Source organism: Schistocerca serialis, chromosome 6 (assembly GCF_023864345.2).
Source record: "Schistocerca serialis cubense isolate TAMUIC-IGC-003099 chromosome 6, iqSchSeri2.2, whole genome shotgun sequence".
In the NCBI taxonomy this organism is placed as follows: domain Eukaryota; kingdom Metazoa; phylum Arthropoda; class Insecta; order Orthoptera; family Acrididae; genus Schistocerca; species Schistocerca serialis.
The window spans coordinates 287416094-287437415 of record NC_064643.1 but is presented as its reverse complement, the minus strand read 5'-3'; the positions used below and the strand labels follow the sequence as shown (position 1 = coordinate 287437415).

The window sequence follows — 21322 nt, the reverse complement described above, 5'->3', positions numbered from 1 at the left end:
TTCCACACTTCTCATTTATCTCAATCCCTCATGATGTATGGACTAAAGCTGGCACAGTGCTTATGAATGTACTTTCTTGGATCTCTTGTTCTCAATGATAGCACACTCACCGCATCTTTCTCTCCCCCCATCTTCGCAACAGTAGTAGTTCTCTCAACATGGTGTCTGAGTGACCTGCCCCTCCTAACTCTACTATCTTCTTGACGAAGGAACTAACAGTTTTGAAAGTTAGGATTACTTTTTCACTTTTAAATGTGTCTGTTGGCTGCACTGAAACTTCACCTTCTGTAAGTGAGCACTGGCCAACCATTCTGTCTCCTCGAAATTAATGTTAAACTGAATACAGAACTGTTTCTTCTTTAATTAAGCAAGGCTCAGAACTAACACTTTCAGTCTGAGTGAAATTTGGTTTACAGTGAATGTAATAGTCTAGTTACAGGGTACAAGGGAGAAAAAAATATATACAGGGTGTACATAAAGTCCAGGAACACTTTCAATTATTTATTGCACAAGAACTAAACATTGTACAGATGTCATACATATTGCATTTTGAAGAGAAACTCTGAAAGTTTTTTTTACAAACATTTGATATGCGAGCCATGAGTGACCTGGCAGACGTCAATACGGTAATCGAATTCTTGCCATACCCATCCCAGCATGGTGTCATCGACTATGGCAGTCACTTCCCGTATTCTCTCCCGGAGCTCTGCTACATCATGTGGTAGAGGCGGTACATACACCAAATCTTTAATGTGTCCCCACAGAAAAAAATCACACGGAGTGAGATGTGGTGATCGGGGAGGCCATTTCATGAAACAGCTGTCCCCTTCTGTAGCACGGCCGATCCATCGATGTGGCAGCTTTGTGTTCAAGTACCCACGAACTTCACGATGAAAATGGGGTGGAGCCCCATCCTGCTGAAAGATAAATGGAGAGTCCGATTGCATTTGAGGCATCAGCCACTGCTGCAACATGTCCAAGTAGGAACATCCATTGACAGTGCTCTCGGCGAAGAAGAATGGCCCATACAGTTTTCAACGCGACAGGGCACAAAAAACATTTACCTCTGGGGAATTACGCTCAAATTCCATGCATTCGTGTTGATGCTTTGTAACACAGATTCAACAATTATGCCTGTTCACTTTACCATTAGTGTTAAAAGTGGCTTAGTCACTAAAAATTAAGCGATCAACAATGCCATCCCCATCCACATTCAACTGTTGCAACTGCGAACAAAACTCAAAACATTTGTCTTTGTTGTCATCATTGCGCTTCTGCACTAACTCCAATTTGATTGGTTTCATAAACAGCTTCTGTCGCAGGGCTTTCCACACTGTCATTGCAGCCGTTTCAAGTTCACAGGATGCATGACGCGCCAATTTCTTTGGACTCCTTGTCTCTTGTACGCGTTCCACATTTACTTCACTCACACTGGGACGGCCGCTTCTCTTTGCCGGAAACAAGCAACTCATCGTAGCAAATTTGTTGCTCCAGTGGTGGTTTCTTACCATACTTTGTTCTAAACATCCTTTGAACAGCTGCAGTACACTTGTTTTTGTCGAACTCCAGCACACAGAAAGATCGCTGCACACTGAACTCGCCATGTTTGCGACTAGCTTTAACCATTGGCAAATTACCAAACTACGCTGTGGCGGTATACATGGAGGGGGAAAAAAAGAAAAGAAAAAACCTTTCAGGTTTTCTCTTCAAAATAAAATATGTAAGATATCTGTACAAAGTTTGGTTCTTGTGCAATAAATAATTGAAAGTGTTCCCGGACTTTATGTACACCCTGTGTGTGTGTGTGTGTGTGTGTGTGTGTGTGTGTGTGTGTGTGTAAAAAATACACTTTTTCCTAGGTGAAAATACACCATATCCCAGGTGAAAGTACATTTTTTCTGAGTTAAGTAAAAACATACTTTCTCTCAGAGCTGTAAAACTTGTCATTCCTTCGAAAGGAAGAACTTTCCAACACTTTAGGAAACAAAACCCAGCAAAAAACAATGTTTTGGAAAAATCTTTGATGTGCAGCACCATGTACACTGCATATTTTTCTATTACGAAAATATAAAGACAAATTCCACTAAATACATCACGGTAGCTTCTGAAGTGGACGTACATGAAGATGAGATGGAAGATTTGATACTGTGAGAAGAATTTGACAAGAGCTCTGAAAAATGCAAGTCCAAACAAGGCCCCAGGATAGACAATATTCCGCTCCAGGAGTAGACGATGTTCCATCAAAACTACTGATAGCCTTAGGAGAGCCAGCCATGACAAAACTCTTTCATCTAGTGTGAAAGTTGTACGAGACAGGCAAAATACCATCAGACTTTAAGAAGAATGTAATAATTCCAATTCCAAAGAAAACAATTGCTGACAGGTGTGAAAATTACTTAACTATCAGTTTAGTAAGTCACTGTTGCAAAATACTAACATGAATTCTGTACAGAAGAATGGAAAAACTCATAGATGCCAGCCACAGGGAAGATCAGTCTGGAGTCCAGAGAAATGTAAGAACACACAAGGCAATATTGATCCCACAATTTATCTTAGAAGGTAGGTTAAGGGAAGGCAAACCTACATTTATAGCATTTGTATACTTAGAGAAAGCTTTTGACAATACTGACTGGAATACTTTTTCTGAAATTCTGAAACTAGCAGGGTTGTAGCCTATCCCTGATGTTATTCAGTCTTTACACTGAAGCAGCAGTGAAGGAAACCAAAGAAACATTTGGAGCAGGAATTAAAGTTCAGGGAAAAGAAATAAAAGATTTGAGGTTCTCCAACAACATTGTAATTCTGTCAGAGACAGAAAAGGACTTGTAAGAGCAGTTGAAGGGAATGGACTCCATCTTGAAAGCAGGATATGATTAACGTCAACAAAAGCAAAACAAGGATAATGGAATGTAGTCAAATTAAATCAGGTGATGCAAAGGGATTTAGATTACGAAACAATACCGTTAAAGAAGAACACTAGCTTTATTATTTGGGTGGCAAAATAACTGATGATGGCCTACGTAGAGAGCATATAAAATATAGATTGGAAAAGGCATGAAAACCATTTCTGAAGAAGAGAAATTTGTTAACATCGAATATAAAGTGTCAGGAAGTCTTTCCTGAAAGTAATTGTCTGGAGTGTAGCTTTGTATGGAAGCGAAACATGGATGATAAACAGTTTAGACAAAAAGACAATAGAAACTTTCGAAATGTGGTGCAAGAGAAGAATGTTGAAAATTAGATGGGTAGATCAAGTAACTACTGAGGAGGTACTGAATAGTATTGGGGGGAGACGAAATTTGGAGCACAACTTGACCAGAAGAAGGAACCAGTTGATAGGACACATTCTGCGACATCAAGAGATCAATTTAGTATCAGAGGAGAGTGGTGGTGGTGGTGGTGGTGGTGTAAATATGGTAGAGGGAGAGCAAGAGATGAATACAGTAAGCAGATTCAGAACAATGTATGTTGCAGCAGTTATTTGGAGATGAAAAGGTTCATGCAGAATAGAGTGGCATGGACAGCTGCATCAAACCAGTCTTCAGACTAAAGACCACAACAACAGCTTCTGAAACACTGAAATTGTGACTGAGATGTGCTTTTTTCAACCAAACTTAGCTCAGATCATGTGATCTTGCCCACCACTGATGGCAGATATTGAGAGCACGACACGTGATGTAGTCAGCCAGTAACACTACAACTTACGTAACAGCAACACACAAACAGGGAAAGTTAATGGTTTAAACTAACATACATACAGTATACCTACAAGAAAAGCTAAGCTGTCATGTATAATATTGGTCTTTCTTGGTGTTTCTTACCCTTTAAAATATAGCAAACACAAACATATCGGTAACATTTTAAATAATCACTTAAATGGCCATCTTATGGGCCCAAAATTATTCTAAGTGGTTGGTTCTCAAAGTGTTAAGTTTTCAATGAGAGTGAAACGCTCCATGATATAAAAAATTTACTACATATTCTCACACTTAACATAATTCATCTTGCGTAAAAGAAGATTTCCTTTGAAAGTGATGATTTGCAAGCCCCCACTTGCAAATATTTTCCCATGACCTGTTAGAAATGTAAAGAGTCGTGATGTCACACTCATCTAAAGCAGTTTGTTGTTACGAAGTACTGCATGGTCTTCATCCTAAAGCCTTTGACAAGTTTTGCTGTCGGTAGACACTTGTGTGTGCACTGTGTGTTTTTGCTGTAAATGGTACATTTTCTTTGCAATAATAGTTTTTTTGTGTTACTCTCTCTTTTATATTTAATTGCTCCAATATTATTTTGAAGTAGTGGGCTAAAGTAAAATTCTTTGTTGGAGTTATCAGTTCAGTTTTTCCTGGATTTGCCAGGGCATACATTCCTTGAGTTATATCAGCCCAACATAAACAGCACTAAATAAACCAGCTGCATGCCCTTAATCGAGACTGTAGAACTTATAAGAATGATCATATGTTTATCGAATATTTTATCAGTCCCTAAAAAACTTTCAACATGCAAATATCTATCTCTTGGCACAAGACAGTAGAACTTTAAGTAAAAAATACAATAGAGTAAATGCTATATACTAATGAGGGGAATGAAGTGTAAAGAAACTGTGAACTTTAATAAAAAATAGTGTGAGCTTTGTGTTATTTCTGACAGACTTCCTGAAACATCAAACACAAACACACACACGCACACACAGATATATAATTTACCTGCAAAATCAAGTGTCACTTTTCTATCAAGACGAGAAGAATGTCGCTTAGCTCTCATCTCTGCCTCCAGCTTCTGCAACTTCTCTCTTTCTTCTTTAGTTAGCCAGGATGAATTTGACGAGAAGTAATCACTTTCATCATCGATTACGTGTGTCCTCTTCTGACTGAAAATAAAGATTTCAAATATTTATAAATTGTCAATTTCAACATTAATATTTGAGTGAAGAAGGTGAAATGAGAGAAATGTTCAGCACACCCCAATGTTTTCCAAATCATCACTGTAAGCAGTTAGAATTGCTCCTACCCACTATTCCAAGCATGCCCAGTATGCAGTGGGAGATGACCCAACCTCAATCACCTTGACGCCATCCTGAACAGTTTAAAAAGTTAGATCTAAGAATAACACCACTTTCTCCAACTAAACAAAGAACCAATCCAACTGTGCCTACACAGTCTGGCAACACTATAGGCAAAGAATTCGAAAACCATCTCGACTTGGAGATCCTTGCATTCCACCAGGATGCGAGTCACTGTCTTAGAGGGGGTTGTAGTAGCCTGCCGGTTACTACATCTGCCATGGCCATAAGTTGGGTCACTATGGTAAGCATAGTATGCACCTGAATTTGAACAACACACCACACAACAAGCAAGGTGGCCACCTAAAGTGGCCCAATAACTTACAGCATTCGCCTGGTCCGACATGCGTATGCTGTGTAACACCCGCAGTGCCTACCAAAAATTGTATCTTTGTATGTAGATCCTCGAGCCTACGAGCCCTTAAGTTGGCAAATGTATTCCTGTCAAGAGATTACTCTCTGTGTTCTCATATTCTTGTTGTCGCTCCATGAGCCAACAAAACTTGGTTATTTAAGAATGAATTTTCTTTTGTTCCTAGGTAGAATACAAGTAGCAACAAGCAAGTTTAAGTTTTCATCTGTTTCAGGTTCTGTGGCTCCTCTGCTGTTCGGCTCATCCATGGAGGCTATCCTCCAGGCACTTCTACAACAGCAGCAGATGAATACGGCAGTGTTGGAAAGGTTGCTGGTTCCAATGACCCAGACTCAGCCATCGGTTGTTTACTTGACGCCATTCCTACCTTGTGATGATTCTGCAGAAGATTGGGACACTTACAAGAAGCAGCTTGCCAACCTTTCATGGCATTGCAGACGATAAACAAGAAGGTCTCTAAGGCTCTTTCCTTATAGTTAGCTTCCATACAGGAACCAACATCAATTTCTTTTGAGTATGTATGCAACTTGCTGCCCTCTTACCACTGCAAGTGGACACATGTGGTCGCTGAGCATGTTGAGTTCTACCAGTATTGCAAACAGTCGCAGCAGTCATACAGAGATCTGGCAGCCGAGCTTCATGTCGTTAGTCGTAAATGTTGTTTTGTTCAAAATGGCTCTGAGCACTATGGGACTAAACATCTATGGTCATCACTCCCCTAGAACTTAGAACTACTTAAACCGAACTAACCTAAGGACATCACACAACACCCAGTCATCACGAGCCAGAGAAATGTTGTTTTGTCACTAATAAATTCGGGAATTGTATGCAGACACCATGTCCATCATTCATTTGGTGTCTGATAAGGAAATGTGTCAACAGGCCCATCATTTTAAGGACCCTACATTGAAAGAGGTTTAAAATAATGCACAGTTGTTTGAGGTTAACTGTATTGTGGCACGCTATGTAGAGGCTTGGAGTGGCATTACTATTGTTGGCAGCATGCACTCCCACTGAGTGAAACCTAGTGCGCTAGAGGTGGTAGTGGCTACGGTACGAACATGCTCACTGGGCTGCCACGGGCAAACATGTCATCAGCAAAAGGGACACCAAACTCCACTTCCTTCATGTTGCTCTAGTTTTGTACAGCAAAAGTGAGTAGCCTGCCCCAGGCAGTGAGCCACTTGCCTTAAAGAAAGGTCACATGGCAGTGGTTATTGTATTTTTAACCCCTTAGGAACCATTGAAAGAGTCAATGCACATGGATATTCAAGCCGTTTCACCGTTTCGTTCAATGTTGTTTGAAGGCCAGAACAAACTTTTCACTGAAGTTCAGGTGATTACAAGTTGACAAGGGAGCCACCCCGTCCCTACACAACTCATGGATGTACGCCAGGCTTAGGCCCCCCACCACTGGCATGCGTCAAGCTTTGGTTGGTAAGCTATAACAAACAGCAGATTCCTTTTATCGGCCAATTCACAGCCGACACAGTTTACAAGTGAGTCATCCATTCTGTTGCATATTTGGTGGTTAATGAGGCGAGTACTGAAAATTAATTTTGGTTGTCATCATCAACGATGATGTTTCTACAACTGTAGCAAAGTTTGTTATCAGTGACAAATATCAACAGTTGTGGATGTCCCTTCAGGAGAAAAGTGTTATTTGGGTGAGACGCTTTTGCTACTTTTGGCTTTCTATGACCAAAGTGGTGCATCTGATGTCAGATAAACTGCTGTGTTATGAACTGGATTAGTTACATTCAAACAATGCAAAATCCAGCACGGAATAATGACAGTATTATGAAAAGGATAGTTGCTACTCACTTTCTGAGTCGCAGATGTTCTGAGTTTTCATATCAGTTTGTCCCAGGGTTAGGCTGTGCAAACAATTTCACGGTACACATCAACCTCAAAGCTCTGTCCGCTTTTTTTGGGTTCAGCTGGCGCCAGTAGCTTTCGCAACCAGGTTAAGGTGCAGCTGGATCGCTTAACCTCAATGAGAGTGATTCATCTGATTTCCTAAAATGAATGTGCTATGCCCTTAGTGATCGAAAAGGAATCAGCTTCAGCTCTGTGGCAACTTCAAGGTCACAATTAATGTGTAGACAGTTACGGACACATATCCCCCTACCTCGCCCAGAGGAGTTGCTAAAAAAGCTGCTGGGGGGGGAGGGGGGGGGGGGAGGTCACTTCTTTTCAAAAATCGAGTGGGCTGAAGCCTACATCCAGATTAGAAATCAGAAATGAGCTCTGTACACTCGCTTTAAACTCGGCAGCGATTCCTGTGATGCCATCTCCATACTCATCATCACTGAATGCCTGTAGACTCACCTCTTGAGTCTCTGCCACTGTCCACTTGTCACTTGAGTATAGCCACAGACTCGTGGGATTCACGCTACATACACAACAGTCTTGAAGGAAACTGCTGCCGTTACACTGTAAATTACTAATAATTTATTTCACATAATCATGATTTCGGCATGATAGGCATTCCCAAGCACAGGCTAAAATGTTGCAAAATGTTCACTTTGCCTAGAGTAGAAGTAAGTTATATACCAATATAACATACATTTATACAGATAAAATCTTTCTAAGATTGCTGCAAATTTATTTTAATATTTAATACCTATGCAGATAATGTCTAACAATTACATTGACACATACACACTTTCAAGTAATTACAGATCTGAAACAACAGTATCAGAAAACATGACATGAGGAAAACATGCAATCTCGAAATTGTGATTAATTATTAAGATAAATTACAGAAATGAATGATAATGTGGAATTGATTATTTTTGTGGAAATGAGTGATATGCTACACAACTCACTGTCAGCCCACAAACACAAGTTACCATGACCAAATGTATGCCGAAACAGCACACTTTTATCACAGGTATATAATAGTGATGTTGCTCTGTGTCTAGTTTTTGTTTGATGCAGCACATATGTTATCTGGCGTCAGAGGTGGAATATACAAGGATACAACCCTTATGTTTGCATTGGATGAAATTCGAACACTTTTCGTCTGAAGGGTCGTCTGTTATCACGAAACTTATTCCAGATATCACTCATCCTTGCATGGAGCACAATTACAAATGTGCACTTATCTTCCACACTAACAATAAGTCACGACTAGCTTTACACTCCTGCATGCTTTAGTAAGAGAGACCGAGTCGATGAGTATGAAGCAACTGCAGCACCATAATTCTCAGCCTCTTCATAATCACAGAACTATAGTGATAATGAAGGAAACCTGCTACCACTAATGTAATAGGAGTGCCTTAATTTGTGAAGTATGCAATCCGAAAAATCGACTTGCTCATCAGGTATCATAGGCTCTTAATCCTTCACTGGACCTGGTCACTCCGGGAGTTGTTCATGCCTGTTCGTGCCCACCAGCCCCAGAGGTCGGACCATCATCAGGACCAACAGTGGTTCTGCTTCCTGTGACCGGTGCCAGCCCATCCCTCTGTGAAAAGCCTGTGCTGTCGGCAGCGGGGCTGGCAGCTGGGTCACTGTCTCAAATGCCTCTCCTCGCCATCCCACGATTGTTGCTCCCCGAGCTGGTTCCCCTTAATCGCAGGCCCTGAAACCAAGGTGGCCTCCCTTCTGTCACCGGCCCTGTCTACTGGGTGTACGGAATTGTGCATGTGCTCTCATCTGAGTAGCCCCAGCACCAGTCCCAGTGGACTGGGAACTGCTCGCTCCTTTGTCTGCCACCACAGGCACTGTGGATGTCTCGTTGGCTACAGCATCGCGGATGACACCGCCTCGTCCCTCGCCTGGTATGGGAGTGGTTGCTACACCTACCACAGCCATATATCGAGCCAATGCGGCAAGCATAGTACACGCCAGCATTTGACTGATGCACCACACAATGACGGACAGCCACCAGGAACGGTCTGATCACCCTGCAGTCACCTGGTCCAAAGTGCGCATGCAGCATGACATGGGTGTTACCTGCTGGGAATTGTATTTTTCTATGTACATACTCCGGCTTTCGAACCCTCAGATGTCAAAGGTATTCCAGTCATGCGATTACTCTCTGTGTTTTCATATTCTTGCTGCCACTCCATGACCCAATAAAACTTCGTCACTTAAGGCTGTGTGTTTCCCTGTGTTCTTAGTTAGACAGAGTTGGCTCTTTATGTAAGATAAAACTATGAATTAACCTGGTCTGACCAATGTGAAGGTGTCTCGAGACTGTTGATTCCTTCTGGAAGGACCAGAAAGAGGAGCCCACAATTTGAGAACCCAGCATAATCTTCAGGCTACCATCCTTTCAAAATGTTTGCAGAGTATATCGGTGAGGCTAAATGGTTGACAGTTGTCAACTGACATTAGGTTTTGCCTGGTTTTAAGATTAGGATGATGACAATAACTGTCCTTTTCAAAGAGGAAACACCTTCCAGCCGAATACAGTTGACGATCTTGAGCAGAAGAGAGTCTGTGAGTCACATTAGGATGTTGGATCATCTGTTTGTGAATTGAATTAGGGCTGGGAGCAGTATCACAAAACAAGTCAAGAGCCTAAAGCAGTTCCCAGTCAAAGGTTCATTATATAATTCAGGGTTTCCAGGAGTGAAGGATAGGGGGATGTCTTCAACTTACTTTTTATGCATTTCATAGGCAACTGGGTAAGAAGAGGGCGAAAAAAACAGTAGGAAAGTGGGTCATGAGGTGTTCAGCAAAAATCAAGGCATCAGTAGAAATATCCCCACACAGGAGGAGACATGAAGCAGTTGTTGATCACCAGCACACTAGACTAAGGAGCGTAGCTCCCATCTGGGGTGAAGAGGCAATAATTCTGAAGGGCAGTGCTTCCAGCATTTCATTTCACTGCATTTAATTAGGTAGCAAGCCTCTGCATGGAGCCGCTTAAAGGTGACGATGTTGGTCTGTGAGGTTGTCACTTGAGATATTGCACGCATTTTTATGATCCTGAATAACTGTTGCAGTGTCTTTAGTCCACTGTGGTACCAATTGCTGATGGATGGGACTTGCAAAATGGGGGATAACAGTTTTAGAGGTGCAGGTGATCACACACATGAGTCTTTGACGATTTCGTTGATGTCATCTGACGGAGAGGTGAAGACGGTAATGGCAAAGGTATACAACTGTCAACTGGCCCTTTGGAGAGCCCAATGCAATCTATCATCAGTAGGGACGAACAGAATCAATGACCAATGGTTCGGTTGCAAATGAAATGGGGTGTTTCTATTTCAGAGGGTTGGAAAACTTTCAAGGCATTGCTAGTTGTTGCACTATGAGCTGCGTTGCTAGTACACAGATGTCTAGGGAGAGGGTTTTCTAAAGAGAGTCCTGTCAGCAGTAAATCCCAGAGGAAGATGCTGCTTCTCTGGCCAGATGTGGGAAGTCAAGGTGCTGCAGGAATTGCAACAGGTGAGAGTGCCTATTTCATATATGGGCTAATTTACTTGTTGGCTACCAGAGGTCAACTTTGAGGGAACAAAGGGAGTAAGTACTCGAGGTAGTGCCAACGACCCACACACAATACCAGCGGGATGGGATGAAAGCAACTGTGCTTTTTTCCAAGTGTCAAAATATTAGAGGCAATCAGAGACCTTAAGTTCCTGTATTTTATGTTCCTTAATTAGGGTAGCACACTTTGGGGCCAGGAAAGATGATTATCTTCACAGTTTACACAGAAAGGTGGTTGCTCACATGATGAGTTTTCATGAAGTGACCAAAGTCTCCACAAATTTGATTGTCCATGTACCAGGAAGATGTATGCCTGAAGTGTTGACATTTAAGGTTTCACATCAAGGTTGGGTAATACATGTTACTGCCCAGGAAACTGATGTCCCCAAATGGACAGGATCCTACTCATCATCACAAGCAAGGGGCTAACAATTCAGGCATCAATAATACATTCCCTGTGTTGCCAGCAGCAGGCTACCGCCATGGGTAACTGACGACCTGCACCCTCCCCCTTCAACACGGACTGGCTACCACATTGGGTATTGGACAACATTCCTTGCACAGCATGGCCCACACTTCTTTAAAAATTCTTGAAAGGCAGAGGTCAAACCCAGATGTGGGAACCTAATGAGTTAACCAAATAGGTGGTGTAAAATAAATATGCAAAGTGGCAAAAGGCATAAATGAAGCCCTATGAGCAAGCTAGGTTGCCAGCAGGGAATCTGTCCTAAAGACCAGTCACAGGAAAGATATAGGCAGAAAGTAAGCCTGAAGCACGGGAAAGAAAGATGTACTGCAATGGCTTGGGACCCCACACTTGGCACACACATACTCACAAAAGGGATGTGAGCCTCCTGGAGCAACACTAGTTGTGATGACCTTGCATGTGAGGTGAGGCAATCAGTGAAAATGAAGTTAGTAAGTAATTGCACAAAAATAAGATTTGCAAAATAAGACAAAAGGGCCTGAAAGCTTAGAAATGCCCATAAGGAAAGAAAGAAAGAAAGAAAGAAAAAGTAGTTTGTGGTAACAAAACAGATATGACATGCATGAATGCATTATTAGCCACAAGAGACAATAATAAAAATGTGCTTTAAAAATACGAGAGGGAGCTCTTATGATGGCTGCCACTCACTTATGGAGTTTCTAAAGTTTGTAGTTATACTGTGATTTTATGGTGCAATATTATGGTGTTATTTCAATGTACTAACAATCTGTTAAGGCAATATGAACTGCACCAAGATTAAAGTGATATTAAAAACAGTGTAAAAAAATACAACATGGCACAAAACAAAATGGGGATTGAAGCTTGACTATCACAGCAGTCTTAAGATAAACAAAAGGAGATGTGTGCGCTAAAAATCCAACAAGGACCTTTGCAGATGAGAAATAAGTTACAGATTAACTTATCTGACACCAGTTTGCTTGGTTAGTATTTAAGAATTTTGTATACCTTCCCAGATAAGCACCAGTGGGCTCAAGTAAACTCATGTAACACAAACAATGTGACTGGTTGTGGTAGTGTGTGTGGATATTATAACATGGCAGTTAGCCATGGCTACAAACAAACAAAAATTAGACCGCTCAAGGGGAGAAGAGCAGTGCAGGGAAACAAATTCCACCCCCACCCCTCCTCCCCTCAAAGGGCTGGCAGCCTACATTCATGCTCTGTGCTTCCACAAAAGCACATGGTCATAATGATTGCTGATTCATTCTGGTGCTGCAATAATTGTGCTTGAAACTTGTAGTGGACCAGGATTATTCTCTCCACTCATTTAAAAATAAGAAAATTAGCAATGCACAACACAAAGCAAAATGGAATACACAAACCACTTGGTAACAGCTACAGTGTAATGGTTTGCTAAGGCTGGCAGTTATAAGTTCAGGCCCAACCTCTACCAGTGTTCTTATGACATAGTCATGCATAACTAATACCACAAATAGGGCAAATGATGATGCTCTTGTTGTGTGATCATTAGTACCACATCTGGAGTATACAATGAAAGAAATATGATAAGAATGTTCATGTCTATTATATTTCAAACAGGCGGTAAACGATCACTATCTTTTTAGATTTATACCTCAATTTCCCATCCAGTGATGCTTTACACTGAATAATTATAGCATCTACAATTTCTATGCTCTGTTTTTTTTTTCTTCTTTCAAATTTACCACACAAATTTGTTGCATTGCACATGACTATTTTCTGTCATTGGCAAAGCTCTCTTGTGGAAACTGTAATACAATTTAAATTGGTAAATTACACACACATGGGATTTACCTTGTTCTGTCATACTCCAACAGACGGTTTCTCTGTTGTATAGCATTTTCCAATCCCTGGGGCTTCTGTTCCAGGAGCTTCTTGTACAAATAATCAGACTGTTTCGAACCTGCATTTAGCACTTGCTGCTGCTCTTGTGTGCAAACCTATACAAAATTTTGAATTCAAAGTGCATGAGACAGTAACCAAAAGATATAACACTATACAATAATATTCTTGCTGAAAACTAAAAATATTCCAAGACAGAATGATTTGTCAATACTTAACTTCAAACGGGGAAAATCTAAGTACTGCTGCTATTCACGTACAAGAAACTGCCCTAGCTTTCAATATTATTAGTTTCTACCTTGGGGAGGAAAGAGGGAGTTGTTGGGGAAGGTTAGAAAAGAGGGGGATGTCACTCAGGTGCCAGTGTGAGGGGGACCCACATGTTGGATGGCGAAAGTAAGACAAAGATGAAGGAGAAAGAGTAAGTGGTCAAAAATACTACAATAGTAAGCACTGTGCCAATTTCAGTCCAGAGATGGCAGAAGAGCAGAGTGAGGAGTAAAGATGGATTAAGCAGAAGAAAAATGAAGTGAACAATCCAATTAAGAACTATCAGGAAAAGAGAAAGAGAGACGGGGGAGGGAGATGAGAATTTAAAAAGCAATAAAATATATAAAACATAATAAAAAATAACAATACTGAACACAGAGATGGAGGATTGTATGTTAACAGACGTTAAATCCAGCAGGTGTTGAAATGCGAGGATATGTTAGAGGGTGGGATACCATCTCCATAGACTGGAGAAAGAAGTCTCAGGTAGGCGGATTGATATAGCTTGTGTGGCATAACAGGTACTCAGGTCCCTTGAATGATACGTGGCAACTGGGTTCTGGGTGTCCCCGTGGCAGTCAGTAGTTCTATATCCATTCATGCACTTAGTTTAGTATTGGTTGTTATTTATACAGGTGTAAATTAATTCCTTTTACAGACTTTGAGGACTTGTAGTGGGGACCAAGCCAGTCAAGTTTAGCATTGGAACACATAACCAGAAACATACCATTTACCACTACATGCAAAATACCACAACACACATTGCTCTCTGACTAATGCTGCTTGTCGTCTGGGTCCATTTACAAATAGGGTTTGAGTGAAGACCACCGACATCAGTACGGATACAGTACTTCCTTACTGTGTTCCAGTACACACGATCACCAATCCCTAGTCCTCCAGCATCTGCTACAGCCATAACCCATGCCAGTAGGTCTTCCTCGGATGTCACAGGGGCCTTGTAAATCAAGGATTTCATGTGACCCCCCCAGGTAGTAGTCTACTGGATTAAAGTCAGAAGAATATGCAGGCCAAGCAATCTGGCCACCACGATCTATCCACTGTTGCCCAAATCACCAATCCAGACAATCTCTGTCCACTTGTGAAAAATGAGGTGGTGTGTCATCATGCAGGAACCACATTTTGAAGCACATGCAATGGAACATCTTCCAAGAGCCCATGCAGCATGATGTCAAGGAATCGCAAGTACACGGCACCCACGATATGTGGGGGAAGAAGGTACGGCCCAATCACATGCCAATCCAGGAACCCTGCCAAATGTTTTGACCAAATCGTTCCTGAAACCCACAGGGACGTGAAGCACATGAGTTTTCATTAGCCTACAAATGACTGTTGTGGGAATTGAAAACACTTTCCTAAATTAACTTGGTTTCATCCATGAAAAGGATCCACTATGTGAAGTTGGGTTCATCCACAGAATGGTGCAAGAACCACCTGCAGAAGTACACTCTTGACGCAAAATCCTTCTGGGGGTAGTACAATGGTAGCTGCGGTTTGTGAACATGACAGATGGTTTGGTGATCCATATGCAAAGTACATGCTATGTCTCTGATACTCATCAACGTGTCCCCTTCCACTGCATGGAACACAGTCTCTTCAAACTCTGATGTGTTACATCACTGTGGAGGACCACAGTCAGCCCTGTTGGTGATGAATGTACATGTCTCTGAGTCCCACTGGTACACTGTAGCAAAGATAGGGTGTAAAAGTTTCTGGTGGTGTACAAAACACTCCACTTACAACTGATGAGCAGTCCCTCCCCCTCCCCCCCCCCCCCCCCTTCCCAATCGCACAGAGCTTCACCGTATAGAGTAACATCATGTCAGCCTATTCTGCAAATGTGTAGATCACAATGATTAACAGCAACACACTAAAAATAAAATGCACATGCAGCCTGCATTCTGTACTGTGGTGAATGATTACTATTACAAGTAGTACAGTATGAACAAATACCACAAGCACAACAGAAGGTACAACCCTCTCTGGGCATATCACAAACTTAACTAAATGGCATGTAAATAAACCTGTAGTAGGCACAGGATGAAGGTGATCAGTGAATGAAGTTTTGAATATTTATCATACAACATATGGAAATAACTGCATGCTATTATTTGCAAAAAAACTTGTTTATGATATGACGATTATTATGACCATATAGTTAGCCTTGTGCAAGGATGTGAAAGAGTGCATCGTGCACTGTCCTTCAGATATAAAACACAATAACTCAGAAACAAAATGAGATCATTCTGTTCTCAATTTTAAATAAAATTTCAATATTTTATCTACAGTTCATCACTGCAGTGTATGTGCTAAAGTCAACCATACACAATGTTTACTCAATGCGCTTTTACCTCTGCAAACTCTTTAAAATTTTGAGCAGTGTTTCACTTAATTTGATGCAGCGCCGAATATATGATGTATAATGAAAAGAAATTCAGTTCTTTTCGGGTGAAGACATCAGACTGTAAGGATGCATCCTATATAAACGACAGAAGCGACCGACAGCACACAACATCTTCACACGACAAAACATAGCCACAGGTATAGCTATGGAAGTGTCATAGGTGAGCAACGTCCATGACGCTATCTATCCTCTGCTACTAATTGCTGTGTTTGAATTCAAACATGTTTGAATCTTTGAATCTTGTCGCTGCATCACATATGATAGTGAAAGTAACAGCTATGGGTCTTTTCGGCAGAGCACTGGAGTGGACATGTTGGCTGCTACAAAATACTTATCACTCAATTTTAAAGAGAACTATTTGGCGAAAAATTTTGATTCTTCCACATTTTACAGCTTGATACCTTGGGTTGCATCGTGTTGATTTTGTGTATAGTTCATTTTAGGCCATATATTATTGAGCACGAAATATAGCCAACATATTGAAATTGTATTTAAAGTTGAGAGCGAAATGATATCTCTTTTCATTCTCGAGATATCGGTTGTCATAACAGCGGACAAGTCACTTGTGGTGCTCCCGCATCCTTCCTGCACATGGGAATCAAGTGATCATAAAAATCATTTTATTTCATAAGCAGTTCAAGACATCGAAAGGAAGTTTTTTGGAAGGGAGAGTACGCTAACAAGGGCATATTTTTTCGTATGAGTAACACTCAATATGTTCTTGTCAAATGTTTTGATTGAAAACAAGATGCTCTACAGATTACACAATGTCTGAATTTTCATAGCCAAACAAAGAGTTGGAAATGGGCAAATGGAATATCAAAGTGACCAGCATATTTAAGTGCTTGAAAGTAATCAGCTTACTTAAGAAAAACTTAATTACTGATTTGAGGAAAAACTGAAATATTTCATAAACTACTGCTGCTAGCTATGAGAATGAAGTGTCAAAAAATTCTTATGTTCAACCCCTCATTATCTTACACATAAAAGATACATTGATGTGACAGTTAACTGTTAAAAAGGCTTCCTTCAAATCAAGTACTAAATTTTGGCAAGAACTGAAGGCACTAAGAAAACAAATGAATGAGGTGTCAATAAGCTCACGCTTTAAAAAAAAAAAAATCTTCACTTTCTTCTTAAACATTTTGTATGCATTACATATGCAGACTATATTATTTAGATTAATTGAAATGTTTGGTTAACACTGATTGCTGATGTATTACATTCCCAACAATCAAATATCAGTGAATTTCATTGTTGTTCATTTGTTTTACTATAAGGATTTTTTTTCCGTAACTAAAAGAAAATGGGTGTTTTCCTTACCTGATACATTTCACTTTATTGACGTAAGACTTCATCTATGGTCTGCGATTAAAGGCGTTTTTAAGATTGAAAAACAGTTCATTAGCAATTTGTTGGTTTTTACTTACGATAATTTCTGCTTGCTTTTTCACCTACACTGGGAAATGATCTGCTAGCATGTCTTCGGTTCCTTTCTTCGTTAGACACTGATTCTTGCTGTCTAATTTTTCGCTGCTTTGCAGAACTATGCATTTTTTTACGTTTTAGACACCACACAGCACTGATGATGCTTTACTTCAATAAAGTGAAATGTATGTGGTGAGAAAAACCATGCACTTTCTTGTAGTTGTAACGATGGAAGAAAAATACCCCCAGGAATTGTAAGGCAGCTACGGACAATATGGCCGCACAAAGGAAGAATCTAATGTTTTATTACCAATTTAATGTGTGTGATATACTGGGATAGGTGTGTCCGCACTTGAAGATCAAGTACTTTGGAAAAACCTTGAAAATGTACTTCAAGGTGCAGTGTAAACAGTATAGGCAAAACTTTTAACATACAGAATTGGTGACAGGACTGTGGCCAAGGCCGAACCCAATACCGAACAATGGTCCTGATTAGTAGCCGAAGACACTACCATTACACCACACAGCCCTTGTACAAAACTGCACTCATTATTAGTACCTGAAGACACCACCATTACACCACAGAGACCTCTTACAGAATTGCACTCATTCTTCCCTATTTACAACAGTCGGTCATTCTTCCACCTTACAAAACTGCACTCATGATTAGTAGCCGAAGATGCTAGCTAAACCACGGAGACCTCTTATGGAACAGCACTCATTCTTCCTTATGTAAGATATTTGGTCATTCTTCCACGCTCTCTGGCTGTTGAAACTTCTTGGTCATCTAAGAAATAATTGTCTTTAATTTATTGATGAGATAGTCGAACGTCTCTCTATTCATCCACACATATTCGAAGAATTTGTATGGTTATCTTAATAATTGATGATATAATTTACGAAATTCCCCATGAAGATTCCTCCCTTCAGACATTTCATGCATGGTGCTCCTTTGTCACCTTATTTTCCTAAGCAAAGCTAATTTTGTTGCCTTACTCTCGAACTACAGTATTCTACTGTTTAGAGGCACTGTTTTATAGAAAAAAACAGTCAATTCTAATAGCCGTCTTGTAGCGGAAGATAATTTCTTGCACACAGGACACCAGAGTGTATCGCCCGAAGCTGCTGCTTCTTGCTGGAGTGTCGCATATCCAGAGGTCACTCACTCTTGGTCGCTTCGGATGCTTACGTATGATGTGGCCTGCCGATGTGCAAAAATTAAATTTTTTGACCTAATAGTTTTCAAAATATTGGATGATAAGTATTTCATATTGACCAGAACACCATCTCCCAGCACAGGCACCAGCGTTTGGCAAGCAATACAGCTTTAACAAAAGCCGCCTCAGCACAGAATGCAAAGCACACATCTGTAGGAGTGAAAGGGTTAACCATATTTATCCCCATTACAAGTCCTCAATGTCTGTCAGGGAATTTAGATACATCCGGTAACAAAACAATGTGCAGTGAACTTGTGTTGGTTGGTGAATAACAGTTTGGTCTTCATTTGATAAAATGTAATTCGCCAAAGATGTTGCTAGATTAAATGGTAGTGGGTGAGTGCAGGGGCAGGTTTTACTTTGGAAACGACTGGAGGGGTAGGAACCTTGGGGTATAGGGAAAGTCATCTGGAAAAATCATAAGGTTTGACAAGAATGTTGAGAGATTAGGATGGTGAAGGAAGGTGGGAATGGGTGGTGTGGGGAGGATGTCAGAGAGAGATGATCTCATTTCAGGAACTGACTTAAGGAGGACACAGCACTGGCAAATTAATGAGTTGAGGCATTCAACACAAGGGTGCACTGGGTCATAACTTTATAGTTTTCTTGAGTGAATCTTTCTTCTGATGCAACATTCTTGTTGATAGTGTTTAAATGTTGTATCTATCAGAAACCAAGTAAACACAGTTAACAAAATTATGCAAAATGTATTCCTACGGCAAGATTTTGTTAAGCTCAATTAAGTAGCAATGGAAGTCTTTCAGTTGTGCTGCCAATGATATTTCTAGACATTTAATAATCACATATATACACTAATCTAAAAACTAGTCGTAATAACAAAGTTTACACTTGAACAAGGTGTATTTGTGACAACTGGTATTGTCAGAAATGTGGAATCAACTGCAAACAATTTGATGAAAGTGTGGAGTACAATGAAACATTTTCTGTGTACAGGACAGGGAAAAAGACAGCTAATGTTTGTGTTATTTAAATAATTTTACTCACAATTAAAATTTCACACACATGAATCTACGACAACACTCTGTTCCTATAGTTAACTGAGAGCAAAGACTTGACAAGAGATACCACAAGGTTATCATTGCTCTGCCATCACTGACTGCAAAGTAGCATAGTTGAGTGAAAATGTACATACAATTACAGGCACCTACCTCAACATTTCTAGGTTAGAAAGATACGAAACAGAACCTACTCAACATAGAGAAACTACTGAGGAAGAGGCTGCCTGCATGAATAAGCAACACCCACAGTCAGTGTAACAGTCCTTATTCTCCTCTTTTCAACAAACGTTTTATGTTTTCCAGAAAAATCATGTCCCAAGTTATTCATATTCAAATTTTCGGGTTCCAGAATGTTCCAATACTAAAATATACTTCTTTCAAAAATTCACTACCAGATTTTTGTAGCCCACATTTTTCTGATTCCAAAAATGCCTACTTTCACTAGAATAATGAGTTAGTTTGTAAATTATTCAACTAGGAAAACCTAACTTTCTCAAAACTTTATGATCGGCTTTGGAAATCCTAACACACATAGAAACCAGACTCATAAAATAGTACCTCTAACCCTGCCTTTTTTAGTTATACAGCTCACAGTTAAACTTGCTCTTTTGCCTATTGCATCTTTATATTTTTTTTAATTTTCCTGATTTTTACGTTATTATTCAACATGTAATAGGGCTATATTCAAACATTTTATAATTTCTGATATTACGGTTGTCTACAAATAGGCCTGGCACATGTCTCTACAATCAGTCATTAGTTTGAATTCAACATCAATAGTATGCAACTACTGTATTATCAGTTAGTCAGTGATTAGGTATCAAAACATCAATAACATGTAATGAGTTGTTGTCATTAGAGAACTGTGTAATATCATGTTAATGAATGTAGTTTACAAGCCTTGACTCTTGCTTGTGAAAAAGCTGATCATCAGACAAGGATCACTGATTATAAATAAAAATCAAGAGTTCAAACATGAAGTACTGTAGTATGGTGTACATTATTTGACATATATTCATTATATCCTTCAACAGCAGGAAGACAACCATCACTGAACAACTATGAAGTTACCGAATGCTGAATACCAGCTGAGCAAACATACAACCCTATACAGGTTAACACATCATCTCTCAAATCTATTGTAATAACACAATCATACAACCAAATTTTATACTGTTTACAATCAAATCTGATTTCTCTCTTCAATGAGATGTCATAACATATTAATTCTAATAAGAATGGATTTGAATTGTTCCTTCTGTCATCAATATCTCAAAACTTTGCATATCTTAGTTCCCATTACCCAGCTGAGATTTAGGTATTCTAATCATGGAAAAAGAAATTGTGTCAAATTAACACCTTATAGTTAGTCAATCACCGTCTCCACAACTGGAATGTGATTTTTTTCAAGAGCAGTCAACTGGCAACTAAAGAACTGTCCACAGAAGAATGTCTGCCTTTGAATGGAAGGAAGAAAGATTTATGTTTACAGTGTCATAACTTGCAAGGTCAGTGGAAACAGAGAACAAGTTGAAATTGGATAGGGTGGATTGGGAAATAAACTGTTTCCGGTTTTCAAGGAAACCATCTAACATCCCTGAAGCAATTCAGGAAAACCACATAAAACTTAAATCTGAGCAGCTGACAGAAGACTGAACCCTGGTGGTTATCCCAAATGTGAGTCCAGTGACTTAACAACTTTGTCATCCCATTCAGCATATTTGCAAGATCGTGAAGATGATCAAAACCATCCA

The 21322-nt window shown here is 40.1% G+C and overlaps 1 protein-coding gene across 1 annotated transcript in view; it reads right to left on the bottom strand.

Moving 5' to 3' along the window:
• Window positions 1-21322, bottom strand: part of LOC126484443 (activating signal cointegrator 1) — a 116039-nt gene that overhangs the window by 37546 nt on the left and 57171 nt on the right. Inside the window, exons 6-7 of the mRNA XM_050107962.1 lie at window positions 13165-13310; window positions 4710-4873 (exon numbers count right to left, since the gene is read on the bottom strand). Coding sequence (XP_049963919.1) covers window positions 4710-4873; window positions 13165-13310 — 310 coding nt within the window. The remainder of the gene's footprint in view (window positions 1-4709; window positions 4874-13164; window positions 13311-21322) is intronic.